Below are 20,021 nucleotides of genomic sequence, written 5' to 3'. Positions count from 1 at the left end.
GAGTTGAGGAAAAAGGTAAAGACGAAGAGAAAGTACGGTTAAAGTTCTTTGGGCCTTTTAAAGTTTCAGCTACATCAGATTGATTTGTGGTTTTGAACAGACTGTGGCGTGTTTCTGGGTTAATAGCCATATCTATAATTAGACGGATGTATATCAGCAGTATAGGCTGAGATTAGGGTCCACACACATGAGAGAAACACAACGTAGTCCCAGGCTGAACTCACCAACATCCTTAGGTCAATAAGGGGGCGTGTCTTTGTATTAACCCTCGGCTGTAATGTCTTACTACGCTCTACATTAGGATGGGACTAATATTAGGCGCTTGTGTGTGTGTGTGTGTACTTGACATGCACCTCCAGCTCTCCCCCCCTTTGGTTCAGACAATGCCGAGGAGAGTAAAAGCATTGGGAGTGAGAGAGCAAAGCATTATTTTATCTGAATACATTCAACTGGCTCTCTCTGTCTCTCTGGTCCTACAGAATCAATAGTCATTACAGTCAAAGTGAATTGATCTCTCAGTGCTGTTTGCTGATTCCTGTGGACTAAACTAACACCAAATGAATCCCGGGCCCCTTCTGTATGCGCCGATGGTATCAGGTGAGTGAATGTCGTCGCGGAGACAGGTCACATATGACAGCGGTCTGCCTTTCTATTCAGGATGCTGGACGCACTTTGGGAGTTAAGTGTGTGTTTAACCGGCAAACCAGAATGCCTACAATGAACGACTTAGTATTGTGTGGTAACAGAGAAGTTTGAGCTGTGTGTGTGTGTGTGTGAGGGAGGAAAGTAAGAGTGAGGTAAAAGGCAAGAGATGATGAGGAGGTGTGAGTGAGTGGGAGAGTGAATATGTATAACTGAGAGGTAAAAACACATTAGAAGGAATCATAGAGTGAACATGAGACCTTGCTTCTCCGTGGCACTGAGCGTCGAGTGCTCGCTCAGATTCTTGTTTATACTTGATGATACTTAAAATAAAAAAAACGATTGGTGGAGAAAGAAAAAGTGACTTTACTCAACAATGCACTGCACTAAAATCTACATTTCAAACAATATCCGGCCCCGGGCTTTACCACATCACTTCGTCTACTCTCAACTTTGGTAAATAATAATGCGATGGTCAAACGGAGCTGCAGTACCTAATGAATGATTAATGCTATGTTATGGTATATCTGCTGCATCCTGATTGCTTGTAGAAGAAATAAAGACATGACAGAAATGTACATCAATAGTCCTGTAGACGCTAGGGTGAGACGAGGGAGAGAGGGAGAGAGAGAGATGAAGGGAGAGAGATTCTGTGTGTGTGTTTTCTTGAGTTTTCCTAGTCAGAAGTCATCTGGTAGGATATTTTGTCACTTCTCATTTTGAAAACGGCCGTAAACAGAAATAGTCAAATATATGGCGGAGGGCAACATAAGCTGACAGTCAATTCCGAGTCTGAGTGGATCTGCGGCGGGAATGAGATTGGAACGGGATTTCAAGTAATGTCACGTCCAAAACCGTGACACCGTAATCAAACATCAGCAAGTGCACGCTCGCACACACACATACGCACAAACACACACACGTGTATTTATAACATAATCTGCCGTCATGGATATGGGCTAACAGCTTTGGCGCTTGATCTGTCTCTCTCTCTCTCTCTCACACACACACACACACACACACACACACACACACACACACACTACAATAACAGAGACTTGACTTCTTTACATGGGAAAATGGCCTAGGAACAATTTGCCTTTGGTGTTGTTGGTGCTGACGCTTCTGATGGATCTTCCCTCAGCCCGTCCCTGCAGAAGTACTTTAATGGACTTCAGAGACATCATCTGTATTACGCTGCCTGTCAGCCTTGGCGTAACTCTTTTTAAATGAAAATAAATGGAAAAATAGAAGAATTAGAAGTGATTATGTCTTCTGTGTCGCCATGTTCTGCTACTTTACTCCCCTATGAATCGCACCCCTGTATGTTTCACACGTTTGGCAAGTCGGGTCGTATATCTGTTCTTTACGTTCATACTTAAGGTGCTAATCATCTCACCTCATCACGCCGCAACAACTAAGGTGGATTCATATGTTCTGAGACTTCCACAGGAGATCTAATTTGAGGTGTTGCTGTAATTTGTGTTTCAACATAATCAACTTCCAAATTTCGCAACAACACTTCTGCCAACAACACTGGAGGGATTTCTATCTCCGTTTCAAATATCCTTTTCTTCTGCGTCCAAGACAAACCTCAGCTGATATGACATCATCTGAGAGATAACACTGGATTTTTTTTCATGTTTGAGAAGAAATTAGTCAACTAGAGTGGGTGCTTAACTTGTTCAAAGCCACAGTTCCAGACTGCAGATGTGTGTGTGAGTGTGAGTGTGAGTGTGTGTGTGTGTGTGTGTGTGTGTGTTTATGCAGATTGTCCCGGTGATGATAATCTTTGTGTCCTTTCATCTCAACTTTTTCTTGAGGTTTGGTCAAGTGTGGAATAATAAGCTTCTCTAATGATCTGGGAGAGATAATCAACCAGTCATTAAACACGGGCGCCACATGGAGCAGGAGCCAAGTGTTTCCCAGCAGACGGGCAGCTTTCTCTTGATGGTGGAGGACATCGCTCGTGTCTGAAATATTTGGATTCGGAGCCTCGATCACCAGTGGGCTGTTCATTGATCAGTGATTGATGCAGTTATCATCTCTGATAACTATATAGATCCTCACTGGGAGATTCCTACTGCAGTAAGCTCACAGCACATATAAATCCATACTGGTAGCCTGTGAGATTATTCCTGGTGTCGTTGTGGGAAGATATGTACAGTACATAGTGGCTCTGTGGGCAGATAGAAAACTATGCTGCATTCATATTCATCCACTCAAAATGGGTGTGATTGGTCTGAGGCAGCTCCATAAGTCCCTAAAGTACTTCCTCCGGATGTATCTGAGCTGATCGTGCAGGAGAATCCTATAAGCTCTGTATTGTCTTCACTTACAGCAAACACTGAGCAATAGAACGCAGCTAAAGCAGACAAATCCATAGTTCCAGTGCCAGTTTAGTCTCTTAGATATGATTCACCGGGAGCACGTGGGTGAAGTAGCGTCGGAGAATATTTAGTTGCCGTCTCGCGTTCTTCTTGTTTCTCAGGGACAAACATGCAACAAATCCATTCCACCTAAATCAACTAGAACTGCAACAAAACTACATTGTTGTTTCCCGCCGTCTCCCACACAAACTCACACAGTGTCTCACAACAACACCACCCCCCCACACACACACAGACACACACACACTCACCCACCCACACTTTGACAGCTGCATTAGAATGAATGAGAATCCTCCAACCAATCACTTCATAGCTTTATGGATCATCTGTCAGCTTGGCCATTAGACTGCCAACTTCTTGACATTTACCAACAAATTCATATTTCGCACACACACACACACACACACACACACACACACACACACACACACACACACACACACACACACACAGAAAGACACTATGTTACACTCTTCACTGTGGTAGACGTACGCCCAAACACAAGGCGCTTGTTGACATTTGCCAGCTCTACACATTTTTCTGGTGGGCATTTTTTAAATGAAGGACGTGAGATAGATTCCCGTGACTTAAGACAGATTGATCTGCTCCCATAAAACGTGTTTCACAGCCTCTGAGGATGTGCCTCTCATCAGTGTGAGCAAGTAACTGCGTGTTCTTGACATAGACAGATCCAATTCGAGCGGAAAATTTACTTGCCGTCTCTTGTTATCCCCCTTCCCTGTAGTGTGTGTGTGCGTGTGTGTAAATTAGATTATGTGTGGGTGATATATGGAAGCTTAACAGGCCAGACCACTGACAGCTAGTTTTAAAGATTAACAAGACATCAAAACTTAGTTATGACACATATTAAATTAGTCAGCGGAGAAAAGGGAAGAAACTTTAAACCAAATGTCACACTGGGAGCCAATCGGCTGCTGGGGAAAACCGTAAACCAGCACACACTGCTCCATGAGCTGCATGACATTATGAACTCCACACCAAATGAATGGTTCCTCTCACAGGCGACTCTGAGGTAAACATTTATACGATGCACAGAGCTGGACTGGCTGCAGCGTCCCACACGGCCTGCAGAACCACTGATGTGTAAAAAATAAGGTCAAAGGAGCCCCCAACGCTTCTTCCATCATATCCAATATATTTCACCCCAAGATAAGCCGAGCTCCTTTTAGAAAGTTCAGCCTCTGCGACCCGGAGGGCCCTGTGACCCAGGTGAGGGAAAACTAATCACCCCTCTGCTGTGAGGGGAAACAGAGGTAAGGGCAGGAGAGGTTGGGACCAGAGGGAGCTGAGGGCCGAGAGGATGAGAGGTCACACATCAGGAGCAGAGAGGAGTCTGCAATGATGCACACACAAACTTTACATAGAGAGTAATGAGTATTGGGTATTAATAGCGCTGTATGGAGCCACCTTGGTTTAGGCTAACGAGGCCTCGGGGTTATTAAAGATTCACAGCAATCTCACACCTTTTTGGCCACCTAAGGACAAAAATATGACACGATTAGATTTTAAAGTTTCACTTTGCAGAACGACTCTACAGCGACCAGAGACTCAGCCTGGATCCTGAGCTCAACCAGAAATGGAATCCGTGCGGTAGAAATGTAATTCTGTGAATCTACATCTGACCGGGGATATTCACGGTTGATCTGGTCAGTGCTGGATGTTCTCACACACACATACAGTACGTGGTTGGCGCTGTAAAGCCACATCAGCATGCAGGGCCACGCTGTACGTGTGTTGCCTGTAAAACGCATTGGGACACGTCCTCTGATCCATGACGGCGTGAAGGGTTGAGCGGGGGAAGGGGGGAGAGGAGGGCAGGGGAAAAAGTGGCAGACAAAGAGTTTGCATGTGCGTGTGCATGCATCTGTATGCTGCATCTCGCTGCCCTTCCATATGGACAAGTCCATCTTCATAAGCCCATGACATGCCGTCACTGGACTGTGGGTCTGAACCTGATGCCTGGATCAAGAATGTGAGTTCAGCCAAAGCTGTTCGCTGCCTTCTGTCCGTCCATGTTGACCATAAACATATAATTACCATTGATCTTTATGGATTCCTTTAAACAATACCATGTAGGCAATTCATTAAAGATTTGGCAAGGCCCCAGGGTCGAAAAGCACAAGGACAACATCAACACACACACACACACAAGGAAGGCAACATGGAGACGAGATATCTGTAAGGGTGAATGTGGGAATACGTCAAGTGGCAGGGAGTCTGTGTGGGTTTCTGCAGCTGAGTGTCACTGGGGACAAAAAATAAACTACACACACACACACACACACACACACACACCCCTGGAGCAGCTGCTGTCCCCAGCGTGTCCAATGTTTCACACACACACACACACAGAGGCACGACTTTGTTCTGCCTGGACTCACCGTGTTCTGGGCCAGAAAACACACACACACACACACACACGTCAACCTCCTTCACCAACCTGTAAGCTCTTCCTTTGTCTATTCGAAGTGTGTGCCCTCAGCAAAGGTACAAGTGTGTAGCTTTTATGATCGTAGTACACATCTCTCTCTCTCTCACACACACACACACACACACACACACACACACACACACACACACACACACACACACAGCTAGGTTCACACAATCGCACAGACAAGACCAAACCAAAAGCTATCATTTACCACAGAATCAGATTTACAAATGTTGTGTGTTATTTAGAGGAAGAGCCTGCAAGCAGAACCTGGGTATAGATATTATCAGGGAAGTGTGTGTGTGTGTATCACATTTATCAGTTAGGGGCAGAAGACCTTCAGATGGCTTCAGTCCAAGCCATCCATCCCCAAGGCGGTTCTCAACACTGAGCAGAGGCCCCACTCAGGTCCACTCCACCTCCAGGGACTCCAGTTTACCTCCTCTGCTGCCGGTGCAACCACAAGATGTCTATTCTGTCTTTCTTCTCATCCCTCTCCTCTTCCTCTCATCTTAAACCTCTGCCTTGATTCATCAACCCACGTCTGCCCCGCTCTCCCTCTCCCTCACCCTCTCTCCCTCCCTCCCCTCTCGCTCTCCCTTGGGTGGTTGAGACAGACAGATGCGCTGTCAATGTCTCTGCACATAAACACAAAATGCATTTCTGACCTCGTTTCTCCAAGGAGGCCGGTTTAACACAGCCTATGGAAAGATTACATTTACATTTACAAGAGACAATTTAAAAGAAAAGGGGGTTATTGTCCTACAAAGTTTTAATGTTCAATATCAAATCCAATAAACAGAACACAGCATGAGACTGGAAGGGTTTTCATCCTCATTGTTTACTTCATACACAAACAGCTTCATCCCCAGCAGGTGCAACAGTGTGCAAAGATCCTGATATGTTCAAGTGATGTGCAACAAATACTGTGACCATCACCATGACAGAGCATGCAAAATGGAAACGCCTCAGAGAAGTGGCGTGTGTGTACAGACGTGCATGTGTGTGAAAGCATTTGGTGTCTTAATCACGCAACACAGACGTTATTTTATTCACTCAGAAGTCAATGAGGAGATATGACAGATTAACTCTTAAACTAATGCCCAAATTCAACAACAACAAACCTGATCAAACCTCTTATGAGTCTAATTTTCTCTTGGTGAATTCATTTGTGTGAGAAAAAGGGGAATACACTGATAAATATTACCGGTCTTTATTTCTACTGTGTGTTCTTCTTCCCGTGGTGTTTTTCTCCCAAAGTGTGTGTGTGTGATGTTCATGCATAAAAGTTTGCCTTTGAGACCTTCACTACTTTTCTTTTTATATTTCTCCTGGTTGGACTCAAATGTGATCAATAATTCTTCCAAGGCATCTGCCAGGCGCTAACAGAAGCAGGGCAGGTGTTTGAGTGTGAATGTGAGGAGGAAAAAAGGAAATGTGAGGAGGAGAAGGAAAGAAAAGAAAACGCTTCAAGAACGCCAAAAAGCCAGGGGCAGGAATTAAACCCTCATTAGGCTCTGGCACCTTCACTCTCTCCTTGAGTGCGAGTGTGTGTGTGTGTATCTAGGCTACATGGCATCCGTACAATCGCACTGTAGCAACCTCACTTGTGTTTAAAGATCTCACACACACACACACACACACACACACACACACACACACACACACACACACACACACACACACACACACACACACACACACACACACACACACACACACACACTCCAGGGTTTTCCCAGCATAATCATGTCTTCAGTAGCCATTCAAGCTGTTTCATGCAAGCCAAAGGCATGCAAACATGAGTCACTCACACGCATTACTAAGGCCTAACAGACAGGTCAATGTTTCCAGATCCTTTTATTGAACGTTAATAACCTGCTGTACCCACTTTTGTTTTGCATTAATATAGTGCGTTTCTTTGGAGGCGTGCCCTCAGTTAAACAATCTATACTCCCAGATTTGTTTAGCATTGGACCCTAATGAGCAGAGAGCGAGAGGACGAAGCTCCACACGGCGCTGCGTCGTGGTTATGTTCATTATCTCTGAGTGAGGTTAGTGACTCGGCACATTCACCCGTTCTTCACCTCTGCTGACCCTGATTCATAATGACTGACCTGATAATTAAGTTACACACAACAGTTAAATAAGACATTCATTAAAATCAATCAAATGTTCATCCATTAAATAAATAGCCCCTAAGATCGCTGCCGCTTATAAATAACAACGCACCAAGAGCAGCAGAAATGTGGAAGATGCTGAGATTATCTGTCTCTCTTGCACACACAGAGAATAAATGACTCGATAGACGTGTGTGTGTGTTCACATGGTATATAGGTTGACCAGGAATAGAACATGCAGAGCCACAGCACACACTCCAAATGAAGCGACGCCACTATTTCACTTATCTGACATGCGGGCCAGCGAGCCGGCGACTGATTAATAATGACTGACTGATCACATCCCAACAGTCCCGGTTCATCCAAAGCATTTCTCTGACTCTAAATTGATGTGTGAGCGGCTGGTTTGTTGGCTGTTCCTCCACCTGGAAACAGCCGGGCTGATGCACTGCATTATGCAAAGAACTTGTTAGAGCTGCCGTACATTCATGCGATCAACAGGCCGACTGTGCATCTCTGATATCTGATGGCCGAGAGAGAGGAGAGAGGAGAGAGGAGGGAGGAGGGAGGAGAGAGGAGAGAGGAGAGGAGGGGCCACTGTGTGAAGCTGTGTTAACAGATGCAGCCAGGGCGCGACGCTGGTAAAAGCTAATAAATATTTCAGAACATAACTCTACATACTGTAAACATATTGCTGTTTGGAGTTCCCATCATGGTCTAAACACACACACACACACACTCTGTAACCCAGCTGGAGTGGATTATTAATAGAGATTTCCAGCTTTTCAAATACTTGATTAGATAAAACAATATATTCCATGACACGTGTTTAAATACTGAAATACTTTTTAAAACACAGCAGAGACAGAGTGTGATGTTGTACAGACTCACTGTGTGTGTGTGTGTGTGTGTGTGTGTGTGTGTGTGTGTGTGTGTGTGTGTGTGTGTGTGTGTGTGTGTGCGTGTGTGCGTGTGTGTGTGCGTGTGTGTGTGTGTGTGCTGTACCTCTGTGGAGGGCTGTGGGAGCAAAGCTGCTAAATATTTAAGAAAGTAAAAAGTACTGGTGACTTTCCCATATTCAGCTAGAAAACTGCTCCCCAATATCTTAAAGTAATAGTTTAAAAATAAGCCTCCTGTCCCCCCGTGCAGACGACATCAGTGTGAGTGTTAATAAGGTGTACGCTGAGATGACAGTCAACAGCTTGAGCTGCGCGCCCGAATCAAAATGTAACTCTTGACGCCTGCAACAGAGAAGTTAATAAGAGAAGCTGACAGGAGGAATTTCTCCCTCTGTCGCTCTCTGCACCTCTCTCTCTCTCTCTCTCTCTCTCTCTCTCTCTCTCTCTCTCTCTCTCTCTCTCTCTCTCTCTCTCTCTCTCTCTCTCTCTCTCTCTCTCTCTCTCTCTCTCTCTCTCTCTCTCTCTCTCTCTCTCTCTCTCTCTCTCTCTCTCTCTCTCTCTCTCTCTCTCTCTCTCTCTCTCTCTCTCTCTCTCTCTCTCTCTCTCTCTCTCTCTCTCTCTCTCTCTCTCTCTCTCTCTCGTCTTCGCTTGTAACAGGGAGCTTTCCGTAAAAAAGGCAGCTGTTATAAATAATTTGTGTTTGTGTGTCATCATGCTGGCGAGGGCACTTTCAGCTCTCAGACAGGCACGCTGATCATACAAGCATACTAAAAACACTAAAGCGCTCTAAAAAAAACACACACACACAAGCCCAATCGCAACAAAATATGCATGAGACGTAATTACCGCCAAATGAAACCGACTTTAGACGGCAACAGCAGCTAACATGTGCTGTGCCAGAAGCAGCGTGTGTTGATGTGTTAATGTCTCACATGCCATATGAAGTGTTGCATGGAAAGGAGGGGAACACGTATCACGCATACACACTCAGACGCTCACACAAGCACACACATCCTGAGGCTGACCAGTGGTCTACATGTGTTCCTTCTGGTTGAGTGGTGACAACCTGTTTGGCACTAAGATAACCAAGAACCCTTCCTGGTTCGTCTCCCCTCGTTTCCCTCTCAGCGTGGGAGACGAGCTGCGTTTGTCTGTGTGTGGTTTGTCCGTCCGTCCGTAGAGCCGATGTAAGTCTGTAGTCGCTAGTGTGTCAGAACAGTTGAAGCAACGCGTCGGGTCCCCAGTCCAGAGCGGTCTGAGCTACGGCGAACACGGCCGCTCCCAGCGTGGCAGACAGCCCCCACACCGCCATCTTCACCATCCTGTTCCCCGTCCCCCACAGCTGGCCTCTGTCCCGGGGCAGAGCTGCCGCCAGGCCCCAGTGTTGAGACGCTACGAGCACACAAAACAAGGAGGGGAGGGAGGGTGAGGGAGGGGGGGTCAGACTGCTGAGAGCACTGGAGAAGCACTTTGTGACTGGGACGGAGAGGAGGACGGGTCAGGGAATGTCAAAATAATTCAGCGTCACCACAGTGAGGTCAGAGGAGGTGACGTGGATCAACCTGCTGTCCGTCAGTCACACGCGTTATTATGAAAGCTGCTAATCGAACATTTAAAGCTGCAGGACATTATGTACATCACCTTTCATTTGACCTTATTGTCCTTGGTTGTAAGAAAATTACACAATTATATCCCCGATTCTCCTGATGAGATTTTCACAAACCTGACAATCATTTTGTTCACTTCTGCTATGCACTGATTGGTGTGGAGAGAAACAGAATACACTCTTGTGTCCCATAGTGGGCTGTGTTTGTATGGAATACCACATTTACTGTTGCCTCCTTCTTAACAAAACCGTGCTGTGAGGCAGCTGTCGATATCTTCCTCCATTTAACTCTTTAGTGTGAGAGGAAAGCTTTACGTTTACAATCCGACAATCTAAATCCCCTTTGACCCACTTTAAAGAATGTCAAACAAGAATGTCATTTGTCCTCACTCATCTACTGTCCGCACTGTGTCATAGGATAACAGTTACTATTCTTACCTGTGTGTCTGGAGGGGGTGGAGCCCTGGGCCCTGGTGAGGCGTTGGAGGATGGAGTCTGGTCTCTGGTGAAGGGTGGAGAGCTGAAACGACTGGAAGGTGCTGATGGACAGACTGGAGAGAGAAACAAATAGGATGGAGGGAGAGTTAGGGCGGGATGAGTGAGGAGTAGAATCGAGAGCGAGGTGAAGCATTACAGCCGGAGTGACGGGAGAAGAAGAGGGACGGACGGATGGATACGCAGACAGATGGATGAAGGCAGGTGAGGAAGAGAGTGAGAGGCAGTTTGGCTGTTATAGAGAGAGAGAAGGAGAGGAGGGGGGACGGAGAGACAAGGTAGAAAACAGAGAATCATGTTGATAACTCAGTGTGTGTGTATAGGACGCAAAAGCAGTAATGGAGTGTGCGACGTGAATGTTTTTCTTTCTAATAAAACACATTTGTATGAACCCTCCTCTTTGCAGTTGCCTCACCTCTTGCGTGACTGCAGCTCGGCTCTCTTGGCCAGTAAAGACGGGGGGTACTGGTCAAACAGACGCAGGGACTGGCCGATCAGAAACTCATACGGGAGGTCCTGGGGTATACGGGAGAGCAGGTGGTGGACCATGGCCATGTCACACTCCGTCTTCTTCACCTCCTTCTCCCTGTACAACACAATCTGAGAGACGGGGAGGCAAACGTGAGCAACGGTATGTACGCGAGCGACTTTCAGAGTGCGGTGAGACGTCCTGAGACGAGAGCCCAGACAGACGAAGAGTTAACAACCCCCATGCTGAGCGACGGGGGACCGCTTCGGAGTAAACATGAACTACATTCTGCTTTGTTTCACACACTTCAAACGGAACTGCGGCTCTGCCCGGCCGCCGCATCAATCAGACCTGCAAACTGGAGAGCAGGGAGAGAGAGGCTGAGAGAGAGCAAGGCACTGTGTCTGGGTGCATTAATACAGAAAAGAAAACACACACTGCTCACACAATTCAATCGCCACACCATTGAACTAATTAAATCCATAAAAACAAATTACAAATTGTTTTATAGACAACAGAGCACAAAATCCCAGGGACAATCAGCTGTCGCAATCAGGCGAGGGGCAATAAAGACGACTAAAGGACGAGATGAAGACGCCAGGAAATCAACACAACACGCTGAAGTCAGAAACTTCCCCGGTCGTTCACACAGTTTGTTCAATTACTTGGGAATATACAACTCCGATTCTCACACACACACACACACACACACACACACACACACACACACACACACACACACACACACACACACACACACACACACACACACACACACACACACACACACACACACACACACACACACACACACACACACACACACACACACACACACACACACACACACACACGTAGTGGTGATGTGATGTTAATACTAATGTGTTCTCAGATATTTGTGGACAGTTTGTTAGAGAAGTAAGACTGTGTGAGCTTAATGGCAGCTCATAAAAAACAACAATGTGAGGAGAAATAATTGTCCGTGTGCTTCTTCAGTGCATCAAGTGCTTGGGATTGTTAACACCAGCTGTCTCTGAACTCTGTAGTGTGTGTTTTGGGAGCGTCAGACGTTTGTTGTTTGGAACGGCGGGTTGCGCTGATGCAAATATCATACATGCTACTGCCGAGGAGGGTGTGTTCGGGTGTGCACCTCCAGCCTCACACATAAAAACATGTCCTCACATACACACGCTGTTCACCTGTATTGTCTATTCTCCTGGTCTCATTTCACCAATTCTTCCTGGCTCTCTGCTTTTATCTTTTCTCAGTCCCTCCTTTTCTCTGTACTCCTCTTTGCCTCCCTCTCTCATTCCTGTTCATTAGGAAGCAACTCATTAACAAGTGCAGTGACTTCACGCTGCTCTACGTCACTGCATCTATACAGTGCGTGTGTGTGTGCGTGTGCGTGTGTGTGTCTCACCGTAGCAGCCAGATAGATGGGCATGAGGGGGTGCGAGGCCAGGAAGAAGTCGTAGAGTCTCAGCGTGTGTCTGAACTCGGAGAGGACGTGGCCGTACCAGGTGATGAGCCAGGAGAGTGCGAAAATGGTGCCCACGTCCGACCTGATGATAAACAAACAGGATTAAAAACAAAACGCCAATACCTCCTACCTGAGTCGCCGTCGCTGCTCAGTGCATCGTGAAGAAATCAACCTGCAGACTTCAAGTCTGCTTGGTATCGGTAATCCATCTCTCCATCTCAAGGAAGTTGATTTTCATAGCACAGTGAAATGAATGGAAACCAATGGCTGCCTGGAGGGTGGCAACACGCTCTACAAACTCATAGTATACTGTGGGGATCAGCCTGCACTGTTGTTAAGTATACTGTTTGCCTCTGGTGGAAAGAAAATAAGATAAACCACTGGAGAAGTCAGACTTTCTTCGTACTTCAGCTTAAAGCCATTTCCATAAAAGACTGAGGTTGAAGAGTGACTCTACCTTATTCCAAACCAGAACACTTTCTTTTACTCGCTGACATTCCCTGTTGCGAGCAGACATAAATGGGTAATCATCCCCCTTTTTCTTTTTTACGTAAATGGGAGACTGTGACAGGTTGTTGATGAATATTTCATAGGGAACATCCAGGAAGGAAGGAGGACGAATAGGAGGAGACAGGACAGCCAAGTGGGAGTCGGAGAGAGTGACGGACAGAGGGAGGAGCAAAGGGAGGGAGAGACGGTGGGGAGTTTGTCCTGATGTTTGGCCGGGAGTTAAAAGCTAAAATGGAGCGGTGACGAACACACACACACACACGCACACAATACGAGCAAAGAATGGAAGCAAATGTAACAATTGTCCTCTTTTAATATAAATCAACTCTAATCTGATCTAACTGGATGTGATCATTCAAGTAGTGGAGGTATCGATTATCTGTAAACACATAAAGTCTGCGTTTTAGGATATCTGCTTCCAGGACACACACACACACACACACACACACACACACACACACACACACACACACACACACACACACACACACACACACACACACACACACACACACACACACACACACACACACACACACACACACACACACAAGCAGTTGGGACCTTCTGACATTACGATTCTCCACAGAGAGCAGAGCTAATGAAATTTCAATTGTGTTTCAATTCAACAACAAAACCTTCACCCTTTTGTCTGGGTGAAGCACACAGGTGAAAACAAACACTATGGCGCCCTCTAGTGGGTGGGACTTCTACTGGCAACGGAACACGTGTATGTTTGAGAGTGCGTATTACATTTGTGTGCGTGTGTGTACCTCATCATGAAGTCGTGAAGTTTTGTATCCACCTGTTCCAAAATAGGCATCAGGTAGTTTAATATGTGTTTGGTGCTGTCCATGGTGGGATCCATGAAATCCCTAAAGACAAACAAGAGAGGTGGAGACATTTAAGATTTGTGGTGAATAAAAAAAATGTAATAAAAGGTGCTTCTTCGTTGCATCTTTTAAATACTCAGAGGAAGGAGATGTAGGAGACTAAACACCTACCTGAGGTGATGGTTGGACAGCGTGTGCAGCATGGCGATGGCCATCCGCTCCCCCGCCACCAGCAGCAGAGTGACGGCCACGTCGTGGTAACCTTGGTAATAGTGGAGCTGTGGGCTCCATTTCAACACCTGCAGGATGATGTCGATGAGCTGCTCCTGAAGCACTCCTCTGTCTGTGGCTGGCATACCTGAGGACCACACAGTATTAGAGTGAATATATAACATATCTGGTCGAACAAGGACCTTTTGTAAGTACATCAGCAGGCCAAGGTCTTGAGTGTATGTGCAGACCTTGTGTGTACCCCTGGCTGACAGGTGGGTAGCCCATGTCTTTAATTTGCATGAGGGTAGAGCAGAGAGCTGTGGCGACATCAGCTGGTCATGTAGACGCCACAGCAGAGATCATTCTAAAGTAACCTGCTGCTAAAATCTGACCACTACTGCCCCAAAAATTAACAGTCTAATGAATCATACCAGCTCTTCCTCATCTTGTTCACTGCCTAAACTTCTGCTTAATTCTAGTACTCCACATTCCTCTAGCAATGTGAAGCAAAGCTACTCAAGTTGATTATTGTACTAAATGTGTGTGTGTGTTACCTTTAGGGAATCGCTTCATAGACCTCCGGACATCCAGCACCACCTGGTTGTAGTCTTTGTGGTTTTCTCTCACATCTCTACCTACAAAATAAAGAGGTGCATTTGTTTATCATAGGTACAGTCATTATAATAATTACAGGTTTGATTAGCAGGTGTATTCGTTGTAGTATAACCAGTACATTCAAAATCAATAAGACAAGTTGATGTTTGAGTCGTGAGTCCTCCTTCCTCACCGGGTTTATGTGGTAGGTCATACACGTTGATGTTGAGCAGTTTGGGCCAGACCTTCCTCCTCACTTCATCAGTGAGCAGTCCTCCCTTGCTGGCTGCAGCTCTCCTCAGTGTCTCAATGTCCACTGGATCACTGCGTGTTCAAGACAGAGTCGTGTTGTTTTCAGGACCGTGCAAGGCCGAACAATCGACAATTCTTACAGCAATTTATTACATTAACCCCTAAACATTCTGACCATCTCTATGGTTTCCAGCTTACAGTTAATTGCAGCACAATGAGCGTTCACATGCTGAGGTTGAACGGACAAGGAAAATGGTTGCTTTGTTTTTGTGTAACTAGTCGTACTGTTGTGTGGTGATTACACAAATTCCATCAACTAACACCGCCGAGCTCAACAAAGTCACTACGCAAAAGTCCTCATCACACTCATTACACTATTCCTCTGAGCACTGTAAAGTCACCAGGAACACTCAGCTTCGCAAAGTGTTCAGACTTCAGTAGACGTTCCCACATTCCCTATTTGGGGAAAAGATTCACCAACCTGTTCAACGCCTGATGGATTTCGGCCAACTTCTGCTTCTTCCCAGAATCTGGCTCTGGAGAGAGACAGGAATAGAAAAGTAAAACAATGAGAGAGGGATGTACTGTATTTACGTAGGAGAGGGAGGACAGATGTTAGGAGGAGACACAGATGGGGACGGGAAGGAAATAGGAAAGGAAAAGAAACAAAGTGTGAGGTTGACAAAGGGGAAGAATAAAAGGATTTTGGAGGAAGACATGAACAGGTGGGAGACAGACAAGGAGGAGAGAAATCACACAGTACTCAGAACACAGAAACTAGTAATTGTCAGAATTATAGACATAATTACAGATGTTTTTGTTTGTTTTTGATTGACGGCAAGTTTGGGCTTTGTTCCAACACAAAGACTATGATTATGATACGACAATAACACTCCACCTCTGCTGTATGACTCAGCTCTGTGCTGTTCTACTTCCACCTTAGGGTTTATATGCAAATAATGGATCGCAGAGTTTAAGTCTGGTTATTCAAACGGAGAGAGGATATGATAATTCAGGCAGGTTTCAATGAAGAACATCAAATAAAACGACGAAACGCAACGAACTGTCTAGGGAAAGTTGGCGGACAAGCTGCCACGCAAGCAGCACTTTGAGACAGAAGGTTTCCAGAGTGATAACGCGTCTGAGACAACTGAATGGCTGCACACTGCATTCCAATCCTAATCTGTGTCACCTCCGAGCTCTAATAACAGCTTTACTCGCGTCCATCAGGTTGGTTTGGTCTATTTAATGTCCACCTGTCAACGTCATATGTGGTGTATGTAGGTGTGTGTCGCTAAACATACGCGTGTGTTTGGATTAATGCATGTTTTGTAGAGTTTATGTGCGTCTTCCACCTGATTATTAAGCGTCCAGCTGCTCACTTACCTTTACTGACACTTCCATTCCTATTCACCACAACTCCTGCGTTAACTTTCTTCTTCTTTAGCCTTTTCATCACTTTAACGAGGTCGCTGTCAAACGCCGGCCGGTGTGTTGTGCCGCTGGCATGCAGAAAGGAGCAACGTTGCGTCTACAAACACGTCAAACACGCTAAATACCAAAGTAACGTTCAGCACTGCGTCGACGATACTTTCAACAGCCGACAGATTCAACCGAGCATGAGTGTGGCATGCTGCTCTCTGATTGGTTGGGAAGATCACGTGCCCAGTTGACAGCAAGTGATTGGTTACGCATTCACGCACCACAGTCTAGCTTGATTGTAGTCTTAGAATTCCGATATTTAGGTTGTTTTACTTTATATTTTTGCATTAACAGAGCTTTTTGAATGTGTTTAATGACAAACATTAGTCCACCACACAGTAAACACATGTATGTATAAAGAATTCACTGTATTATAATAATTTTATACAATATTATTTTTGACTTTTCTTATTTTTGTACTACAGGCAGCCTCTTGTATTCCTGTTGTGTGACTCTGCAAAATCCACTGAGCAGGATATGATATATTGTTTTGGTTTTCTTGGACACTCTAACTCTAACATTTATCATTTGCCTTCTTGGAATTGACTGTTTGACCGACTGGATACTGACTTTGACTGTTTTTCCATTTGTTTTATTGATATGAGTATATCAAAAAATAAAAATAAAAGACTATGCCATAAATTTAAAATGTTAGAACACATTACAGAATATAAATGACTTTATTGAGCACAGAACATAAGATAGCACTTAATTGACAAGTTCCCAATATTTTCACAAACAGAAAATCTTACATCTACAGTCCATTGGGTAGAGAGGAATGATGCTGCAACTGCTACTGCTGCGGGAAACAAAACAAAGCTGTGTGAGCCACTAACACAAGTTCTACTATAGACCATCATTTACTGATATCATTGGAAAACAATCACAATAATTTAACTGAACAATCTGTGTGTGTGTGTGTGTGTGTGTGTGTGTGTGTGTGTGTGTGTGTGTGTGTGTGTGTGTGTGTGTGTGTGTGTGTGTCTCACCTTGGCCTTCTGGTTCTGGACGGGCAGGTAGAGTTTAAACTCTGCAGGCAGCTCATCCTCAGAGTAGAGTCGGTCTGAGAAATACACCCTCCTGATCCGACAGTTTGCGTGGATCTGAGCAAAACAGGCCGCACATTAGTGAGAGAGACAAAACTGAGACAGTCACACAGATCGGCAGGTAAGAATCATCTACACAGAATATCGGATGGTGTCCACAGTGTAAACTAACCTGCACGCGTAACGTCTCGATGTAATTGGTTCCATAGGCTCTCCTGGTGAAATCCGACAGGTTGAACTGAATTTGATTCCAGCCGTCGTCCAGCCTCATGGGCATGGTGCAGATGAATGGCTTCACCCGCGTTGTGCTCTGATAGTTACTCGCCCGAAACCGCCTACGAACATTTTTATCATCCAGCACCTGAGACAGGGACAGACATCATGAATTATGAGCGACCACAATGTGAGAAACAAATCCTAAATGTGTTGTGAGAGCATTCATCCCCACCTGGACTTCAAAGGTAAAATACTTCTTCAGGTTCTTGATGATCATGACCAGAAAAGGAAGCTTGATGCCCAGAGTCTTCTTGGGGTCTGCTGGACATGTTATGTAGGTGGTACTGCAGGGGGACAGAGAGACAGAGACAATGAATGAAGGAGACCGATTGATCGACTTGACTGATCTGAACTCTAAAGGACTCAACCTCACCTGACGTTCGCTCCTTCTACCTCCAACACCTGAGAGTGGATGTCATTGTCAGTGATCCTCTTGATGTGTCCGTTCCTCACCTGCGGACACATTGGACACACTTTGAAGAACAGTTTTGACTCTTATTTAGCGGTGTACCGTATTAACGAGCGGCCGTATTAACCGGTGCCACAGTCCGAGTCTCTTTAAGAGTGAATTTTCGTCAAAACAGGATAGGTTCAGATAAGAATTAAAGAATATACCGGGACATTTTGTTTGTTTTGTTATTTATTCAATCAAAATACAGCTGCAAACACAAATATGCAATTAAAAACCAGAGAGAGACCAAATTCGAGGGTAGCCTTTATCAAATATACGCTTTGAAATATAGTTAATGATAACTTAATATTCCTGTTTGTCGCTAATGTGTCAAGAGCAACTAGTTAGTCTGTAACAACGCCGCCTGCTAGCGTTAGCACGGATAGCTAAGGAACTTTGGTGGCTACATCCGGCTGCTTTCTTACCTTCTTATCCCATATCTGAAGAGGTTTGCTGCCGATGCTGTATAGGATCGAGAGGAATCCGCTCTGAAACGTGTTTTTGAACATCCTCTCGCTGCTCGGTCTCCTGTCTCCGTGTCTCTACGCACGGATGTTTGGCTCTGTCCAAATCCGTTGCTAACGTTACGTCCGTGTTTGGTTTCCGTCCGTCACGCTAATGGTTCCGTGTCACACAACCGCGCGTTCCGCTGCAAACAGGCACAAATCGACGGGAGACACCTTTGTAAATTTGAAATCAGCATTTTGAATTTTGAATTTAAACTTAACGTCATAATTTATCCTTTTCAGTGTAATTGACAAGCAGAGGTACTGTCGAAATGCAGTGTGTAAGATTTGGAGGAGACAATATTGTTCTCTGGCTCCATTTAGAGACATAAAATAGAATTGTTTCCGGTGTATATACTTAAACAAACACTGACAGTGTGACTGAAAAATTCAACAACAAAATACTAACATGTAGTTACATATTGACCAATGATGATGATTTAGCTTCTTGTTCTCCTGTAATGTAACAAGGAAGAAAAAGAGATAAAGGAAACAACCCAAGTTTGGAAAATATCATAAAGTTCCTCTATCATCTTCTGTCTCATATAGGATGTGTAAGATACCCACACGCCTCTCCTCTTCAATATTGTGCTGTTGCTAGGAAACAGAATACAGCAGGTCTTGATGTTGACAGTCGCGTGGCAACAGAGCTCTTGAAAAGTATATCCTGTAAAAGTATCCAGTCTGTCTCACTGACTGCCTGCCTGGTTAAGTTATTCAGATATAAAGATGTAACTTAAAATACACTAAATATACAATGTTTCAGATGTTATTCAAGGTTAATTAAGAAAAGCAGTTATCCAACATAAGACTCCAACTTCAGTGAAATAACAGAGGATCTAAAACCTCAAAAGTGAGCAGCGGGACATCCTTCCTTTCTGTCACCAAGACTTAAATATTTGAACAAGCTGCGAAACACAAAATCAAACATTAGCCAGGCACTTCGCAAAAACCCTTAAAAGTGTGTGACATCACCTGCAGCGCACCATGAATCAAAGGTTCCTTATTAGTTTCCTGTGAAGTCCAGATGAATTGTTTCACGACAGTCATGGTGACATCTGTGCTATACAGCAGTTTGACGTGTAGATTAAACAGGCACATACAGTTAAACACACACACACACACACACACAGAGGGAGAAGTGGCCACCTCTCCAGTTGTTTATGTCACTGTGGTTTATGAGGTGCTGTTTCTCTCAAATATTGTATATGTGTGAATAAAAGTATAAAAGAAAATCCACCCTGTGTCTGGATCCCTATTTTCCTTCTCTCCCTCACTCTGCCCCTTATTTACTCTCACTCT

At 45.0% G+C, this 20,021-nt stretch overlaps 2 protein-coding genes across 3 annotated transcripts; both read right to left on the bottom strand.

Moving 5' to 3' along the window:
* Positions 1–9,037: 9,037 nt before the first annotated feature.
* On the bottom strand, positions 9,038–16,566 carry LOC142989858 (TBC1 domain family member 20). 2 transcript variants are annotated; one of them, XM_076139565.1, is made up of 10 exons: positions 16,345–16,566; positions 15,440–15,494; positions 14,900–15,030; positions 14,667–14,747; positions 14,071–14,257; positions 13,840–13,941; positions 12,497–12,638; positions 11,023–11,207; positions 10,551–10,663; positions 9,038–9,898 (listed from the first exon to the last, which is right to left on the bottom strand). In XM_076139565.1, exons 1-10 carry the CDS (start codon positions 16,412–16,414, stop codon positions 9,717–9,719), a joined length of 1,248 nt encoding a protein of 415 aa, XP_075995680.1. In that variant the 5' UTR covers positions 16,415–16,566; the 3' UTR covers positions 9,038–9,716. The 2 variants fall into 2 exon arrangements, with proteins under 2 accessions (XP_075995680.1, XP_075995681.1); XM_076139566.1 differs by lacking the exons at positions 9,038–9,898; positions 10,551–10,663 and adding an exon at positions 10,674–10,839.
* Positions 16,567–17,105: 539 nt separating this feature from the next.
* Positions 17,106–18,832, bottom strand: LOC142989761 (cilia- and flagella-associated protein 20). Its single transcript, XM_076139433.1, has 6 exons — positions 18,639–18,832; positions 18,136–18,215; positions 17,935–18,046; positions 17,659–17,847; positions 17,430–17,543; positions 17,106–17,239 (listed from the first exon to the last, which is right to left on the bottom strand). Exons 1-6 carry the CDS (start codon positions 18,720–18,722, stop codon positions 17,234–17,236), a joined length of 585 nt encoding a protein of 194 aa, XP_075995548.1. The 5' UTR covers positions 18,723–18,832; the 3' UTR covers positions 17,106–17,233.
* Positions 18,833–20,021: the final 1,189 nt, after the last annotated feature.

This window comes from Genypterus blacodes, unplaced genomic scaffold, assembly GCF_046128005.1.
Source record: "Genypterus blacodes isolate CSIRO-AG114 ecotype Tasmania unplaced genomic scaffold, CSIRO-AGI_Gbla_v1 ptg000438l_1, whole genome shotgun sequence".
Taxonomy (NCBI): Eukaryota; Metazoa; Chordata; class Actinopteri; order Ophidiiformes; family Ophidiidae; genus Genypterus; species Genypterus blacodes.
Note: the sequence above shows the minus strand (reverse complement) of the source record. Positions and strands in the feature narration are given on the sequence as shown.

What these genes read in the sequence shown, in the direction of transcription:
- LOC142989858 (XM_076139565.1), bottom strand. Translation starts at nt 16,414, where the DNA reads ATGAAAAGGCTAAAGAAGAAGAAAGTTAACGCAGGAGTTGTGGTGAAT. An exon ending in TATGAAGCGATTCCCTAAAG is followed by an intron (nt 14,258 to 14,666) that starts GTAACACACACA and finishes TGTGGTCCTCAG; the next exon opens with GTATGCCAGCCACAGACAGA. An exon ending in CACCCCCTCCAGACACACAG is followed by an intron (nt 9,899 to 10,550) that starts GTAAGAATAGTA and finishes GTGTGCTCGTAG; the next exon opens with CGTCTCAACACTGGGGCCTG.
- LOC142989761 (XM_076139433.1), bottom strand. Translation starts at nt 18,722, where the DNA reads ATGTTCAAAAACACGTTTCAGAGCGGATTCCTCTCGATCCTATACAGC. An exon ending in TTCAGATATGGGATAAGAAG is followed by an intron (nt 18,216 to 18,638) that starts GTAAGAAAGCAG and finishes ATGTGTCCGCAG; the next exon opens with GTGAGGAACGGACACATCAA. An exon ending in ATTTTACCTTTGAAGTCCAG is followed by an intron (nt 17,848 to 17,934) that starts GTGGGGATGAAT and finishes TCCCTGTCTCAG; the next exon opens with GTGCTGGATGATAAAAATGT.